Genomic DNA, 17,717 nt, shown 5'->3' with positions numbered 1-17,717 from the left:
ATTTAAGGATTGTGTCTAGTCAACTGTATTTTTAAGTACCAGGTTTCTATAATAAATTCTCAAATAAATTACCTATATTTTCCTTCTTTAAATGTTGGCAAGAATAGTTTGAATGCTAAGTTATGCAAAATATATTTTCTATGAGACTATGAGCATTAACTTTCATTAGGTTCAATTTATGTAAAAGAGTGAAAAAATTAATTTTAGTAATTTTCTGTTACATTAGTTATGGTATAAATGGAATTTAAAAACATTTTAATAGTTTACTATGGTTGTGAAACATAAACAGATTATGTACTAGATTTTTGCTAAAATAAGTAAACTAATTTGTATATTTTTCAGAATCAGTATTATTTTAACGATCATTGAGTAGATAAGGATTTCAATTTTATTTTTTTATCATTTAGTAGGTACACATTAAGCCAGATGGATCATTTCCTATTATCGTATATTTAGATTTCAAAGGTACAAGTTTCTTAATCTTCCAGGACATTGCTTCTCCTGACACTTTTTATGAATATTTATGAATAATTATTAGAGATTCATTAGTAAAAGTATCTAATTTATTCATTTCTTTTTTTTTTTTTTGCATAAACCCATATAGTTATTCTAGCCTTCTCTTTAAACTTTGGGGACCCAGAGGACAAGGCAGCTTAGATAGAACAATTCAGAAGTTATGGTTTTAACCCTATTTTCCCACTCTGCTGATTCAAATATGTTTATTTATAATAGTGTCATAGGCTTTAAAAGCTGCAAAGAATTAAACATGTATTAACCAACCCTCAACTTGCAAGAAATATGTAATTGAGGGAGAGCATCATTACCCCTTTCTTCCTGATCTTTGGGGGGAAAGTGCAGAGGAAAATAGAAGGCAGGCAGATGTCTAACCATGGACAGGCTGTTTGATGTATTTTTCTCTAAAGTTGTATATGTTTCCCAAATATTGTAAAAACGTGCGAAGAGTTTTCAAAAATCAAAGTTGAATTTAGTGAAGTTATGCCACATCAAGACTTTCAAGGTTGATTTGGTAGCCATTAATGTTATTGGAATAATAAAAATTGTGGCTTAACATACTAGAAATCACTTGGGATAAACAACATGACTCCACTCAGTGACTAGTTTTGTTATCACCCAGAGAAGCCTTAATTACACAGGCGACTCTTCACAAAAATTGTATTTGAAGTGCCTCTTAAGGAAGACGGTGCTCCCTCTCACAACTTGAACATGTTTTTAACAGCTATTTAACTTTGTATAGTACGAAAGGAAAAAGTAAATGACAGATTCATCCAAGAGCCTTCCTTTCTATTCTGTCAATGACTATTTTCAGTGTTATTCTTGGCCTTGGCAATTCTGATATTGAGAAGTAATGGAAATCCTGAGCTTTGTTTCTAGACAGTTCAGTGGGAATAAGCATGCTAAAACAAGACATGGTCTTGTGGTTTTGAATGCAGTGGGATTTGAGTGGTTATATGTACAAATTGCCTCTTTCACCTATGCAAATATTCCATTTCAACTATCTACAAGAAACATAAGATATTTTTTTTAAGTCTCTAATGCAATGTGGTATTTTCACTTAATACGTGTTGCTATTTATTGCATTTTGTGTTTGTCATGTTGGGTAGATGTTTTCTTTTATTGTTTATATTATTATAGCATAATCCTTAAAATCCAAGAGAAATTATACAACGACACAAGGGAACCAACTTGGTACATTTTTACACTTGCAAATTAAAATGCATTATATTCCAGGAGAATTTCCCAAAATTTGGGCATGTCTATGTAGTCAAAATATTTTAAACATTTAATTATGTATACTGTGTATGTCAGGGGGTATGGAGATTGGGTAAGCATTATATCAGAATTTCTTACTATACTTGCATGACTCCAACAATATGGATAAATTTGAAAGAAATACATTATAGTTGGTCCTTAATATCTATGTATTTTACATCCATGGATTCAACCAACCACAGATCAAAACTGTTCAGAAGAAAATAATCATTGTTTACATCTGTACTGAATATGAACAGACTTTTTCTTGTCATTATTCCCAAAACAATACAGTATAACTACTATTTACATAGCATTGACTTTGTATTAAGTATTATAAGTAATCTAGAAGTTATTTAAAGTATATGAGAGGATGTTTATAGGTTATATGCAAATACTATGCCATTTTATATAAGGGACTTGAACATCTGTGGATTTTGGTATCGGGGATCTTGGAATCAATCCTCCATGGATACTGAAGGATTTTGTTATTTAATTGGGAAAAAAACTTGCAGTGAAAAATAATGATGTAAAATACATCTGGTGAATTTTTTTTTTCATTAACTCCTATGGTTTTGGTAAATTAGCAAATTTTAAAATTCTGGAAATTAGGTAACAAGAGCAAGAGACAAAGTCACTGTCATTTTCCATGTTTGCAAATATGAAAAAAAAATTAAACTTTAATAATACCCTGTTGAAATGGTAAAGGATCATAGACTACAACAGCTGGAAGTTACTATGAGCAGTCTTTTCTCTTTACAAATAAAAATTCTGTAACATAGGTCTATATTAGGAATTGATCAAAGGGAACATTGAACATGAATTGATGAATGGTGTTGGATCTAGGACTGTAATCTATGCCTAGTCATTCCCATTTCTAGGTTCTTACTATTGTGCCACATTGCTTCCAGGTGTGTGGAGAATTTTCATTCATATAAACAATTCCTATTCCTCTAAAGTCTAAAAAACTCTTAGTGGACACTAGTGTTCCATTTCTGAATTTTTAAGTATTAGACCATCTTTCTTGATAGAATAATTGAAGATCTAGTTTATAAATTAAATTGTATCCCTATTCAGTTTTGGTATAGCTCATACTGATTATAGATCCAATTAATTAAATCTTTTTCATCATTTATTACTTTTTAACCTCTATATTTTGTATTATATTGTTTCATATTTATATCATACTATTTCTTGTATTCGAGTGCCACTGTCAATGAAGTTCCTTCTGAAAATAAAATGCTTCATAGAAGGAATTTTTTTCACTACTTTCAATAACTGACACATTGTAGATGTTTCATTTATACACTTCATCCTACCTGAGACTTTCAAGTATGCAGTCATTTATCATTGTTCTTCCTGAGAGATGCACTGGAGTAAGAGCATGGCTCCACAATCATGGAACTCTCATTGTGTTGCTAATCAAGCAAGGAAGCAGAGGCACTTATTTTTCCATTCATAAAATATGGTAGCCCATTATAGTTATCCAGACAGGCTTAAATATCCTGTCCAGATGCTATCATATCACTTTTGACACATAGATTAGCTGACACTTGTTAAAAAATGTTTATAATATTTTAGGTTAATATATTTATTAATATAGAAATTCTTCTTATCTCTGTTGTCTTTAACAGTCATATTTCAACTAGAATACTTGAAAAATATTTGAAGGTTTAATATTTTAACATAGATTATTTTTTGCCTAGTAACACAAGTGTTTGAAATTTCAAATTCATGTTAATTTGGGGATGCACAGAAATATGAAAAATTTAAGGAATTTCAAGAACAGCAACAATTCATTTTTATATAAATGTAAATTTACAAATAATATTTCAAATATATTTATGCAAGTTTAATGTATAAATTAGAATGGTTCTAAATTATACATGAATATAATAGTTACAGTATTTTTAGGCAAATTACAAATGTGTGATAAGTAAAAAACTTTTCCAGAAAATAACATTCTCTTTTTGGAGGAGTTTATATTATTGGGTATTTTCAAATGATATTTTAGGGAAGATTTATTAAGTTCTTTTTAATAATATTATAAAAAGTATAGATCTAGAAAAATACATATAGGCATAAACATACCATTTGAAAATGATTTTAGTTTGTTCATGGGTTCATTAAAGATTATAATACTAAAGTAAGAATTCTTAGCAAAGCATATGACATGAAAAGAGACAATTATTTTAATCTGAATCTTTGTTTTTAGTACTAGTTTCCATTAGAAAAATTGTAAATAAATTGCAGTACTTTGTAAATTATATTTCCTTTTCTTACCCTGCATAATCTAATCAGAATTTTTCTTGAGTTTTAGAGGACAGTAAATGAGATTTCACAAGTACAGTTTTAATTTAACTCTAAAAAATATGTTACAGTTTTATTCTTAATTTTAACATGGAGGTGATTTTTGACATATATAGATTCATCTGAAAATATATGCCAGGGTTTGAAAAGAAAAATGTATATAGAATAAAGTTGTCATAAAGAAGATGGATCTTGTTCAATGAAATTTTTTGGTAAATTAATATATACTTTTTATAAAGTACAATTTACTCAACATAAAACACATCATTCAGCTTGTAGCTTATAGTGAAAAATGTCAACCTTTCAACCCTCCCAAGAAAAGCATTTTTATAAAATTGCGGTGTTAATTACATCTGAAGAACTAGGATAGATAAATTGGTTTATATACTATTACAATTTCTGTAATTATAGCTGAAATATAGTCTACAGTAAACATCCTTATCTTTTGACTATATTATATATAAGCTAAACTTTCATTAAAAGACTAAATGAAATTACATGATAATTATATTTGTTGTAAGAAATGGGAGACATTGTTTAATTCTCTAATATGTTAATACATTCTTATGTTCATGTTAACATAGTAACATAAGAACATTAAGATGTTATTAACTGCTAATATGTGGCAGTTAAGAAATTTTTAAAAATAAAAATCTGAAAGACTCCCTTTTTTGTCTTTCTATCAAGGAATAGCAACTGGCATTTTTTTTCTGTTTTTTTCTTTTTTAAATTTTAAAATATTATGATAGTACAAACAGTTTGATTACATAAATTTCTGTTGTCCCATTTGAGTCAAAGTTATGTGTGTTCCCCTCCCACAGATGGGGTGCATTGTACCCATTAGGTGTGAATTTACCCATCCCCTCCTCTCCCTCTCCTGCTTGATTTCCAATGAATGACATTTTAATGATGTTATTAGTTTCCAATGCTTCCAACATTTAGAATGTTCTTGAAATGTAAATTTAATACTAGTGTCTGTGGGAAAATTGGAAAATATTTTATTTCATATTTTAATTTAACTATTTGGATTAAAATTGTTAAATAATATGAAAAATTTTAAATGATTATTGGTAATCATTCTTTTCAAAGTAAGATATTCGAGTTCTCCGGGCTGTGGTTAATTTTACTTACAGTAATATACTTGAGAGCTAATCAGATTCCAAGGATTCAATTTACTTAATCATTACTATTATTCTCTTCATGAATCATATGAATTAGTGGAATCATGCCTTCTGGTTCAAATTTATGATAAATATTTTATTTTACTTAATAAATTTGCCTTCATCTTTAGATTGACACATCTATAATCCAGAAATAATGTCATTTCATTTCACATATACAGTTGAAAATAAAATATAAAATAAGCAAAATCTCTAGCAAAGTTAAATGTCCACAGTCACACTGGAAGTTTTTCAGGGATTATGGAAAAATTTTTCGCTGAAACACAATAACTTGTATAAACAATTATTTCAGAATATGCGTAAGACACATGCCATCAGGATATAAGGAGAAATACTTCAAAATATATATGCAATATTATGCAATTATCTGGCCTTTTGATATGAGTAAGTAAAATGGTAAGCTGTTGGCATTTTGCTTCTGTTCTTGGACTCTGAGAGCCAGCAATGAAGGTAGCATAGCAACTATGTTTCTGATAGAGAGCCAAGGGGGTCTACTTGTGATTTTGAGTCATAATTAATTTGTAGATTTTTCCATCTTTAACAAATTAAAAGGTGTCAGCTTTAACTTCTTGAGGAATAAATATAATAATCATTTTTGGAAGGTAAAATGAAGTCATTTAAAACCATTTTGAGATTCATTTTAGTTAGTTTATCACGGTCTTCTTATGATTTAGTTTTAAGTTTTGCCAAATAAAGATTTACGCGCAGCCATATGTAAACCGAGTAATCCTATTTAGAGAAATGAGATGTCCTGGCAAGGTTCAGTCGCTGCATATGTTTCAGATTGCTTCAGTCCAGTAGTTCATGGGAAATAATATCAGTGTCTAAGTAACCATGTACCCTAAGAATTGCATGATATTAAAAGTAAAAGTTACAAAGCTATGGGCTAATCAATGTCAAAAATTTTCTTAAAATTAATATTATTTGAGAATAGTTAATCTAAAATCATTTAAGTCAGTTTTTATTACAAGGTAAAATGACTTTGCATTGTTTTAAGCTTTAATTACAAAGTACATCCAGTTACAGTACACTTGATTTACTCAAATCTCAAACCAAATGACTGAGCATGTACTAAGATGTACTCACACCATAGGCAAAAGGCAGAGAGCAGATATTTGTACCTTTTCTATACTGCATATGCATTTCTATAACTATAACTCACATTTTTCAATAACTTTGTCCCAGTTTCTAATTACTCTCACATAGCCTTTTGCTTTATAATACTCTTTTGACTCCCTATATGTTGTCATTATTAATAAATTTCTGAAACTACATTTCTCAAGTTCTCCATTGAACCATCCTCTAATTGTAGTAATAGTCACCATTTATTGTCTCTGAAGTCAACATTTTCGAAGTGAGTGTGTGTCATTGCTTAATTCACATAACTGTAACATTAAGGATTGAGATTGTCTAAATTACTTAAACAAGTGAAACATTTAAAACTTGAGTGCTAAAACTATGATTAGAGCATGAACAGTTAGCCACAAATTTCAAACTTTATGTATTTATCTCTTCTTAGACTACTAATCTATATGAGAACACATAACTAAAGTTACATTTTTACTTCATTTGTAAAGTGAATGTTAGTGTTTGTTAATCAAGGATGATAGACCACCTGTAATCATTGCAATACAAAAATTTGTCAGCAAATGCTTTCATAAACTACACGTAAGAGATAAAATCAGGCAAGTCAATCAGAGATGCCAACATTTCCATTAACTTTTAAACCATCAGGGCCTCCTGGCTGAAGTCCCAACACAACAGTCACCAAAAAAATTTTTTAGCAATTTTTTAGCAACACACCCCTTAAAAATCTTAGCACTGGTTTTGAAGGTTGAGTAGTCTGGGAAATTGGCAAAAGGTAACTTGTAGAAAGTAATCTAAAATCTCATACAACATAGGCATAAGCTTTTGAATGTTACTCTGCACATCACTGTACCTTTAGCTCTTTTTTTCTCCTTCACTTGTAAAAATGCAAAAATTAAAGGCAGAGTTTTAAAGCTGGGTTGGTTATGATAGATTTTGACTTAAAATAACTCATACTCTATTGAAGGCTGTAATCCTTGCCCTCTAAAAAGTCGAACCTGCTACTTAGGAGACTAACGAGGGCTTAAGTGGAATATATTTCTTTACATATTAAAATTAAAGTGTTAAAAGTTGTAAATCTCATTTTTAAACTTATGAATTTTATATATGTTGTTCAAACATAGCCATCAGAAACAGAAAGCTAATCTTCTTTCTCCCTTAGTAAGTCCATTTTTAGGACTGGCAGATATTCATGAGGATACACTGGTAGAAATTAATGAGTTAATAAGTGCCTCAAAAGAGTGGATTCTTACCAATTAAAGCAATTGTTAGGTGACTACCATTAGCTAAGTATGTTAAGTGGGTGTGTGCATGCATGTAAACATGTGCATATATGTGTGATGTGTTAAGTACGCATATTTGTTTTCTCTATATATGTACATGCAACAGTTGATTAAATTGCAAACATATTTTCACAGTTAAACTTGGTTTTACATAATCATTTATGAAGGGAATTGAAAATATTTTGTATCACATGAAGAAATAGGGTACTTATCTTTTGTTACTAACATTTGTGTTCGCCATTCTGTGTAATTTGAATCATGTTCATCTTTAGATTAATGGTTGCTAGTATTGTATATGCTGCATTTTGTTTAATTTATTAATCATGTGTTATTTATAAATTTCATTTAATTGAAGTCATTTCAGAAAGCATTGAAATCTTAAACCATTCAGTTCCTAAAAGGTGCTTCATGTGTTTTAATAGGCTTCCATTGTGTGTTTTTGCAGCAAGCTTAGTAGTGGAGGAGCGAACAAGACAGATGAAAATGAAAGTGCATCGATTTAAGCAGACAACAGGGTCTGGTTCTAGTCAAGAACTTGATCGCGAGCAATATTCCAAGGTAAAATTAGTAGTATCCAACCAATAGTTTCCCTTTTAAAAATGTATAGTGTATGTACCAGGCAGCATTAGCCAGCACCAAGTTACATAAGAGAAGTTATCATTAAATGATAATCTTGCATCGTAATTTCTACCAAAGCCTGAAAAAAGTCTCTTCTCCTGATATTTTCACAAGATATAACTTTATTGACTTATTATTTATTAACAAGGATTTAATATTTTTTCTAAAAAGAAAATATGTAAATATTTGATATCAAATCATTATTGGTTATCATTAGTCAAATTGACATAAATAATCAAGATATATGAAGCCATTTTGTTTTTTGAATATTATTTAAATATCACTTTTAAAATACTAAGATATACTTATACTCTTAAATACTACTTAGGTTGATATTGACTATTGAGTTTTGTTAGTGAATGATAAAAATTATGTCATGTGAGATTTTTTATTGCTCTGTCTTTACTAAGTAACTAAATGCAAACTTTTAAAAACTGAAATTTACATAGTTTCAAGTGCCAATTTATATTTTAATATTTTTCCAAAGAAACACTAAAGAGTTTATAAACTGCTAACTAATATCTAATAATTTTAATTAAACTATCATAGAATTTTATACTTTATGAACTAAGTTTACATAGATTATCTGGTTCATTTAAAAATATTTTAAAAAGAATACTATAAAAGTATCAGAAGCCATTATAGGTGAACATTTGTTATAATTTGATGTCATGAAGCTCTTTTGCAAGTATTAGAAATCAAAAGAACATAAAACCACACTAAATCAATATTGTTAGCTTAAAATATGGATCTAGAAAAACCTACTTATTTTAAATAATGGAGGTGGTTTGTTATATAGCCAGCTATTCAGTGACTAATACAAAAAATAGAAATGTTTACAAAATATAATTTATCACCCAGAGTATCCAGGAGTCATTCATGTTGGATGCAGTCAGTCACTATACATGTTAGGTTAGATGCAGAAGGGTTTCCAACTGAGACATGCAGAGAGTCACTGGGATTCAGTGATGTTGAATTCCCTAAGAGTCTGAAACAGTTTTTCAAAAAGTAAAATCAGTAAAACAAAGAAACAAAAACCCAGGAAGCAAAATATCTTGATGTTCCATAGAGCTTCCAATTCCAGCTCTGTACAGGTATAGCTTCTCTGCAGCTTATTCTTTATGATATTACCACCTAATCAGCTTACTTGTCTGTCTTCTTCATGGATGTCATTATCATTTTTTTGTTTTCTTTCACTACAAATGCAGTAAGAATTAGAAGGCAGGATAACTATTGAGGGTTTTCTTTTTTCTCCACAGTTGGATGAAATTGTTTGAAAGGTTCTTTCAAATGGAAATACTTCATTAAGGCTGGAATTGTTTTATTGATTTGTTAGCATTATGTCAAAGGGTGAGGTCATATAGAACAGCAAGGAGAGGTAGGGCCAGTATAGGAAGCAAGAACGAGGTAAGTAAAGATTCAAGTTAAAACACTGAAAGCCTTTCTGGATCATTCTGAACTAGGACTCTAATCATTAATCAGTGGATCAAAAATCTATAAAATGAAGTGCTCAGAAGTCTAAACCACCCATAATACTTATAATAAACCAAAAGTAGGTTTGGGAGATTCCAAATTCCCTGACTCATAACATTTAGAACTTGAAAACAACTTCAAAATAACCTACTACTTAAGTTCACCTACTTACCAAAATTATGAAATCTGAGGCTCATAAGAAAGAAGGGGACTTATTAAATATTTTATTAAAATTAGCAGAGCATCACTGTGGGGTGATGAAGCCTAGAACACCTGATTCAGAACTTAGGTACCACTTTCTTCTGCTTCTTATATCATTGAAATGCACACATTACTGAAGCTTGATTCAAAGGTTCTCATACAGCTTTTATTTACATACAATTAAATTAGCATATTCTATCTTTACTCCTTCCTTTGCACAGGTACCCTTTGTTTCATTGCGTTTGAATATTTTAAAAGCCCACTACATTCAAATATATTACTATTGCTCTTACTGCGTAAATTGGTACTGCTATATTACTTTAAATTATAACATAAATAAATGTGAGATCAAAGATATGGCACTTTAAAAACTTGTAAGAGGCCGGGCGCGGTGGCTCACGCCTGTAATCCTAGCTCTCTGGGAGGCCGAGGCGGGTGGATTGCTCGAGGTCAGGAGTTCGAAACCAGCCTGAGCAAGAGCGAGACCCCGTCTCTACTATAAATAGAAAGAAATTAATTGGCCAACTGATATATATACAAAAAATTAGCCGGGCATGGTGGCGAATGCCTGTAGTCCCAGCTACTTGGGAGGCTGAGGCAGGAGGATTGCTTGAGCCCAGGAGTTTGAGGTTGCTGTGAGCTAGGCTGACGCCACGACACTCACTCTAGCCTGGGCAACAAAGCGAGACTCTGTCTCAAAAAAAAAAAAAAAAAAAAAAAAAAAAAAACAAAAAACTTGTAAGAATATAGGATAGGAAAATACATAAGATAAAATAGCAAATTCTTAGTCTATTTTTATATGTTAAGTAACTGCGGTCCCCAACCTTTTTGGAACCAGGGATCATCTCAATGGAAGACAGTTTTTCCACGGACTGGGGAGAGGAGGATGGTTTTGAGATGATTCAAGCTCATTACATTTATGTGTGTTTTATTTCTATTATTATTACATTGTAATATATAATGAAATAATTACACAACTCACCATAGCTTGGGGACCCCTGAAGTAAAAGACAAATACTCCCCACAGCTCTAATATTTATATTATGAACTAATTCTTAGAATAGAATTTTTAATAGTTTTCAGTAGCGATTTTAGTTAATTCAAATCTCTGTCAGTACTTGAGTAATTATCTTTTTTTGTTTTTTATCTGTTTATACCAAGCATCTGATAATTTATTATACAAAGACCTATTTTTATTTGCTATAATCGAGAGACAATACTGTCATTAATATACATTAAATTTTGAATTTTATTCTTTTACTGACTCTTTTTTAGTGTCTTAATCCATTTTTGGATGAAGCAATATACCTTAGTTGAAAATTCTGCCAAGTTAGACATTAGTTAGTCATTCTCAAAATACTTTTAACCAACCACCAGTAGAACTAAATTTTTTTCAGGGCAAAATATTATCAGATGAATGTAATTCCTAAGATGTTTTTTGAAATTTGGTACCTTTTTTAAAAGACCAAATGACCCTAACATCCATCCTGAGTATGGAATTAGCATCAACTTTGCTTTTGAAAAACAACATAAAACTGCTTTGGCATCTTTGAAATGTGTCACTATGTTATTTTTTCATTGAGGTTATACAGTCACATGCCTTGATGATAAAATGAAATTCATAACTGGAAGGTGAATTCGCATTTAGGCACTCACATTTTAAAGAGTGCTTATGTTTAGGTAACCCAGGAATAGCAACCAAGATTGATGTAATGGGTTTTATAGGTAGCTGCAGTGTTTATTATTACTTAGTTGTAAAAATAGCAGCCCTATTATTAGAGCCTCCCCTCACATTAGTGACATTTCTCTGCTGTATCATCAGTATAAATTCCTCCTGAGGATAGTATGTTTCTCAAAATATAATTAAAGTATTTCCATTAAACTATTAAATTGTTAAATAGGAAATTTAACAGATCATGCTTAGTGAAAAGTCAAAGCGACAAAAATTTTAACATATTTTTGAAAAAAGTAAGTGTAATAGTAAAAAGCAAATGTAAAAATATTTCATTTACTTCAAATAACCAATATGGAGAAAACTGCGATTATGTCAGAGTGACAGATTGTTCTTTGTCTCAGTATAGAAAAATTTATTATGACATACAAAATTTTTAATCCCTCATTATGTCTATTTGTTGGAATAGCAAAGGTCTATATACAAAAAAGGTATAGGAAGATATGGCTTAAGTAAAGGAAGATTTCTTTAATTGAGGAAATATTTTATGTACATTGACATATTTTGGTGTTTGAGTCTACACTGATTAATGTTGATGTTACTAAATAAGGGGAGCATTAGAGTGTTAACACAATGCTAAAATGTATATCCTATAGCTAGATAAATTTTTAGGTATTAAACCTCAGTTATTTTATATTCTCTTATGGACAAGTTATCATTTCAACACATTTGAAAATAGTATAATAATTACATAATATATCTCTTTTAGCACAATAGTTTAAAAAAATCAGTAGTGTAGGGGTTGTGTTTGTACCACAGCAACAGTTTTTAATTCAAGTCCCACTCTATGACCATATTAAGCTTTTACCATATCTACTGTGTAAATTAAAAACAGTTCTGATTGAAATGAATCATGTCAGTCAGGATCATGATTTTAGATTTGATAGAATTTTCTGGTAGAGCAGACTGTCACATTATTCCAATACATTATATTAAATCATATTAATTTTAGATCAAACATGAAGTTGTATGAATATCCCAGGTCTGGATATAATAACATACATGAATTTACTTTGATTTAAAATTAGCATATGGATTTCGAAGGTATAAATCACATGATCATGAAAAAAGCCTTTGGAAAAATAATTTTATAGATATCCTATATATTAAGAATTGATTTCATGCTTAATGTGAAATTATTTCACCAACACATACACATGAGAGGTGAAGAATTAAAACTAACATTTAAGTGTTTTAGGCCTAAACTATTCCCATAGGAGGGATTATTATTATAAATAAACATGAAATCTTTCTCTAGGATTATTTTAAAAATATTATTGTCAGGTACGGTGGCTCATGCCTATAATCCAAGCATTTTGGGAGGCCAAGGGGAGATTACTTTAGGCTAGGAGTTCAAGACTAGCCTAGCCAACATAGTGAAACCCTATTTCTACAAAAATAAAACAAATTTTAAAAGTTAGTCAGGTGTGGTGGCACATGCCTGTAATCCCAGCTACTCGGGAGGCTGAGGAAGGAGGATGGCTTCAGCCCAGGAATTTGAGGCTGCAGTGAGCTACGATGATGTCACTGCACTCTAGCCTGGGCAACAATAGAGTGAGACCCTGTTTAAAAAAAAAAAAATGTATTATACTTTTTTGGGTACATATCCAGATTTTAGCATTATAATTCAGTATTAAAAATTTAGTGTTAAAATGCAAGACAGTTTGATTTATTAAAACAACTCTAATGTGGTGCATCAGAGGATGGATGACTTTTTCTACAGGTTTAATAAACACTTGATATTTTCACACCTTTATTACTCATAAATTACATTGCCTGGTAAGAAACTTACATACCCAAGGGTTTAGTTATGTGTTCTTTTATTTTATATAAGAAGTTATATTATAATATCTTTCCTTCCAGTAAGAGAACCACTTAGATATCTTAAAATTATATTTAATTATATAAACTATTTATTATAATTTTATCAAATATATTAAAAAGTATAATACATAAGCTATTCACTGTGTAGTCTGTCACAATAAAACAGTGAAATAGAAGGGCAAATTAACTGCTTTAACAAATTTGCATGTTTTTATCTCTTACCTGATGACCCTTAAAATTTTAGGGAATCAAAATCATAGACAAATTTAAAGATACATTTAAATCTAAGATACAAGTTATATTGGAATTTTAATAGGAATACCATATTTTACTTTTGACATTAGTCAACAGTTTAAAATCTGAAATTGGCTACTGAAATCATGATATAAAGAAAGGTAAAGTCTAATCATTGCCTCTGTTACTCAGTTGGTATCAGCCATTTTTTTTGTGAAAAGTTATGTTTTTTGAAGAAATTTGAGACATAGAGTATGATGTCTTAGAATGTATATAGGTAAATTGAGGCTAGGCACAGTGGCTTACACCTGTAATCCTAGCACTTTGGGAGGCCAAGACAGGAAGATCACTTGAGGCCAGGAGTTCGAGAGCAGCCTGGGCAATAGCAAGCCCCCATCTCTACAAAGAATTTAAAAAATTTAAAGAAAGTATGTAGGTAAATTTAATAGTTTTAGAAAGAATCAACAGGTATAGATAGAGGGCAGCAGACTATTCAGGTCAAATATCTCTTATCCAAAATGCTTACAACCAGAAGTATTTTGGATTTCAGATTTTTTCAGGTTTTGGAATACTTGTGTTATATATATTATATACTTACCAACTGAGCATCCTAATCTGAAAATCCAAAATCCAAAATGCTCCAGTGAACAGTTATTTTGAGTGTCATGTTGTCACTCAAAAAGTTTTGGATTTTGGAGAATTTCAGATTTCAAATTTTCATATTAAGAATACTCAGCCTGTACCATGACTACAGTACAAGGTGAATAAAACAGGCAGTAATGAAAACAAAAGCGAAAAAAGACTGAAGCTCATGTGCTAGAAAAAAATAAATAATACAATTTGAAGTTTTTAAGTATGTACAAATAATTCAGTGAACTTTCCATAAAAGCATTTAATTTTTATGTTTAATTTATAATTCAGTCTTCCTAAGCCATTTTTTGCCGTTCAAAGGATCTAATCATTTTATACTGGAAATCATATATTATGTTGGTGTTTGTATTATTTTAGATTCCACACCTACTGTTACAAAGGTATACCCTGATTTGGTGTTGGCTAAATAGTCACTAATCTCACCATCTGTGTCTCTTTTTACCACGATCTGATAACGGAGCTCACGCTTTCTTGTTTTTAATCTTTAGTATAACATACATAGAGATCAGTACAGAAGCTGTGATAACGTCTCTGCCAAATCATCAGATAGTGATGTCAGTGATGTGTCCGCCATTTCCCGAACCAGCAGTGCCTCACGCCTCAGCAGCACAAGCTTTATGTCAGAGCAATCTGAGCGCCCCAGGGGTAGAATCAGGTGAGTTGGCAATACTGTTTATATAAACTGGACCTTTACCCATAGTATACAAATGCAACTAGCTTTCTGAATATTCTTTCTAGAATACAGTTTAGGTCAAGTAGTAGAAATATCTCATTAAAATAACTGGGTGGGTTATGCATTTTATCAACTACCATGTAGTATCACCCGAAGAATGTTTGGTACTGTCTATTATCAGATATATTTATAACCAAAGTCATCGTTTTAGAGGTTTCTCAGTCACATTTACAGGAATTTCTTCTAATACGAATAAATCCACAGAGCATCCCTTCAGACAGCATCAGATAGCTTGTTTGGTAAAGGGCCAGATAGTAAATATTTCCGGTTTTACAGGACAGTCTCTATTGCAACTGCCCAAAAATGTCATTGTGATATGAAAGTTATGAGAATAAGTGACTTATTCATGTAGATATAGCTTGCCTACCTCTTCTTTAGTCCCATAATAGTCAGTCTGCTTTCAGGGTAGGTTACGATAGGTGTGATAACAAAATATACATCCCTAGTTTATATTAATGTGAGTTGAAAGATATTTGCATCAAGTTTAAGTTACCAGTAGTGTTGTGTTCTTACAAGGCAAATTCCTTACTGAAAGGGAAAAAACCTCAGACATCCAAATGCTATATCTAAAGTAAAGAATACTGATTATGGACAAAGCAGATTCTGTATTTGTTCTTAACTAGTTTTCAGAAATAAATGTTTTATTGAAGGAATTTGGGGTTGATGGGAGCCCCAATAAACATAAATGTTAAAAACAGGAACAAATATCTTTACAATACTCTGAAAGTCTCATATTATCACAAATTTTGGTGATATACAATAATAAAATGTATCTTGAAGATTCCTTCTTTCTGGTTATCCCTACACCAGATTTATTTGTTGAAGCATCCTGCTATTATTTGACAATTTCATAGTCTAATAATCTACATGAACAATTCCAACTGATGAAGATTTAATATAAAATGTTTATATCTCTACTTTTGTAGCATGTGGTTTTAATAGAATATAAAATTCTCTAAAATTTTAGAAATAATTATAAGAACTAAAGAATATAGTCATATTAAACTGCTTAAAATCAATGAGTAAGAATTATTCTAATAGATTCCTTTTTTTATATTCTTAATAAGGTATTATATTTTAAAACCTATGGAGTTTAACAAAGATCAATAAATAGGACATTAACCAAGGATCTTCACTTTTTTAATCCCTAAACACTTCACTAGATAATCATAAAACCATAAATCATGAAGTAGTTTTTATTTACATTCACTATAGAGCCAAGTACCTTGAGTCCTACATTTTAAAGTATTACTGATTAATAAAAATTACATTACTAACCAGTTGCACAGAATAACTTAGGAGTCCATTTTGATTCTCTTGAAATTTCAAGATAACAGGATTCTTCAAAAATTTATATTCAGGAAAAATTTGGTTACATGATTTTTTAGGAAGAAAAGAAAGAACAGAGAAACCTTAGGCAGCTGAACAATAGGAACCATAATTTTATACAAAGAGGATAGGAGGAAACTACATTAGTACAATGGAGCCAATGTTACTTTGTGGGGAAAATGCTACCTCAACAAATAGCACTGATTATAACTATATCACAAAAAGAGGCAAAAGATAGAGTATTCCTTGATTCATATAACTTTTCTTATTTGTGAAAGTGGTGAGGAGAGGGGTGGATTTAAAAAGAGTACAAATAAATTTCTTAGCGATAAATCAGTTTTTTCTAGACACTTCTCTGTTTTCAGCTTTTTCCCTTCTTTGCTGTTTAAAACCCATATAAACAAAGAGTTTGTTTTATATACGTGGATTTTGTAAATTTAGGCACTAAAGGTAATAGCTAAACAAGTTTTCCTTAAGCTAACATGAAGAGCTACTTTTCTTTTAATCCCATACTTTATGTCGGTGATTCTCTGTATGTGGTACACATTTGATCTTCTTAGAATAATTAGGAAGAATAGAGAGAAAAAGTGAGCCGTGAGAAGAGACAAGTCTTCTGACATTTACAAGCTAGCTACCCTTTCATATACATTATTCTCCCTACATATCCTACACACATCACAGAGTTGTTTGGTTTCCATCATCAATCGTGTAGTAATAACTTTAGAGAGGATGATTTCAAATGGAAAAAATATGGGGGAAAAAAAGAACAAAATGTCAACAGTATAAAATCATCAAAATGCTGTGTGTAGGTGATGTGAAATATGGATTGGAGGCTCTTCAGCTCCAAATATCTTCTGCCCTCATAGCTAATACTGTAAAGAATGGTTGTTCTCAATATACTTTTGTTTTACATTTCTTTATTTTTTAGTGACTAACATACACATAAATTTTATACTTTTATTCAGGTTCATAACTAAAACATGAACAAGACTTAGCAATTATGATGATAGAATTTATTTATGTGTAAGAAACAATAAGCAGTACAGTTTTTAGTTCCTATCATGTGTAAGGACTTCATTATTTTCTAAAACTAAATAAAAGCATAATACTTAGGCCACATACTCAAGGAGATTATAATCTATTTGAGTGTTTAAAACCTATTTTTATATTTTTTCCCTGTATATGTCTTCACTCAAATTGCTCTATGACACAAGAAATGTTTTATTATGCATTGCTTTGAATGGACTTTATTTTGAAGTCAAAAAAGGATTTGTAATACATTAAAGCATTCC

At 30.5% G+C, this 17,717-nt stretch overlaps 1 protein-coding gene across 48 annotated transcripts in view; it reads left to right on the top strand.

Annotated features, from left to right (window-relative positions):
• RIMS1 (regulating synaptic membrane exocytosis 1) overlaps positions 1-17,717 on the top strand; it is a 477,545-nt gene that overhangs the window by 372,313 nt on the left and 87,515 nt on the right. For 32 of the 48 annotated variants that reach the window (XM_076003212.1, XM_076003206.1, XM_076003199.1 and 29 more), the window contains 2 exons: positions 8,076-8,188; positions 14,852-15,018. The exons of the other annotated variants lie outside the window; for them this stretch is intronic. In XM_076003212.1, coding sequence (XP_075859327.1) covers positions 8,076-8,188; positions 14,852-15,018 — 280 coding nt within the window. The remainder of the gene's footprint in view (positions 1-8,075; positions 8,189-14,851; positions 15,019-17,717) is intronic. 48 annotated transcript variants of the gene reach the window in all.

Source organism: Microcebus murinus, chromosome 5 (genome assembly GCF_040939455.1).
Source record: "Microcebus murinus isolate Inina chromosome 5, M.murinus_Inina_mat1.0, whole genome shotgun sequence".
Lineage (NCBI taxonomy): Eukaryota > Metazoa > Chordata > Mammalia > Primates > Cheirogaleidae > Microcebus > Microcebus murinus.
This window is presented reverse-complemented; position numbering and strand designations above follow the sequence as displayed.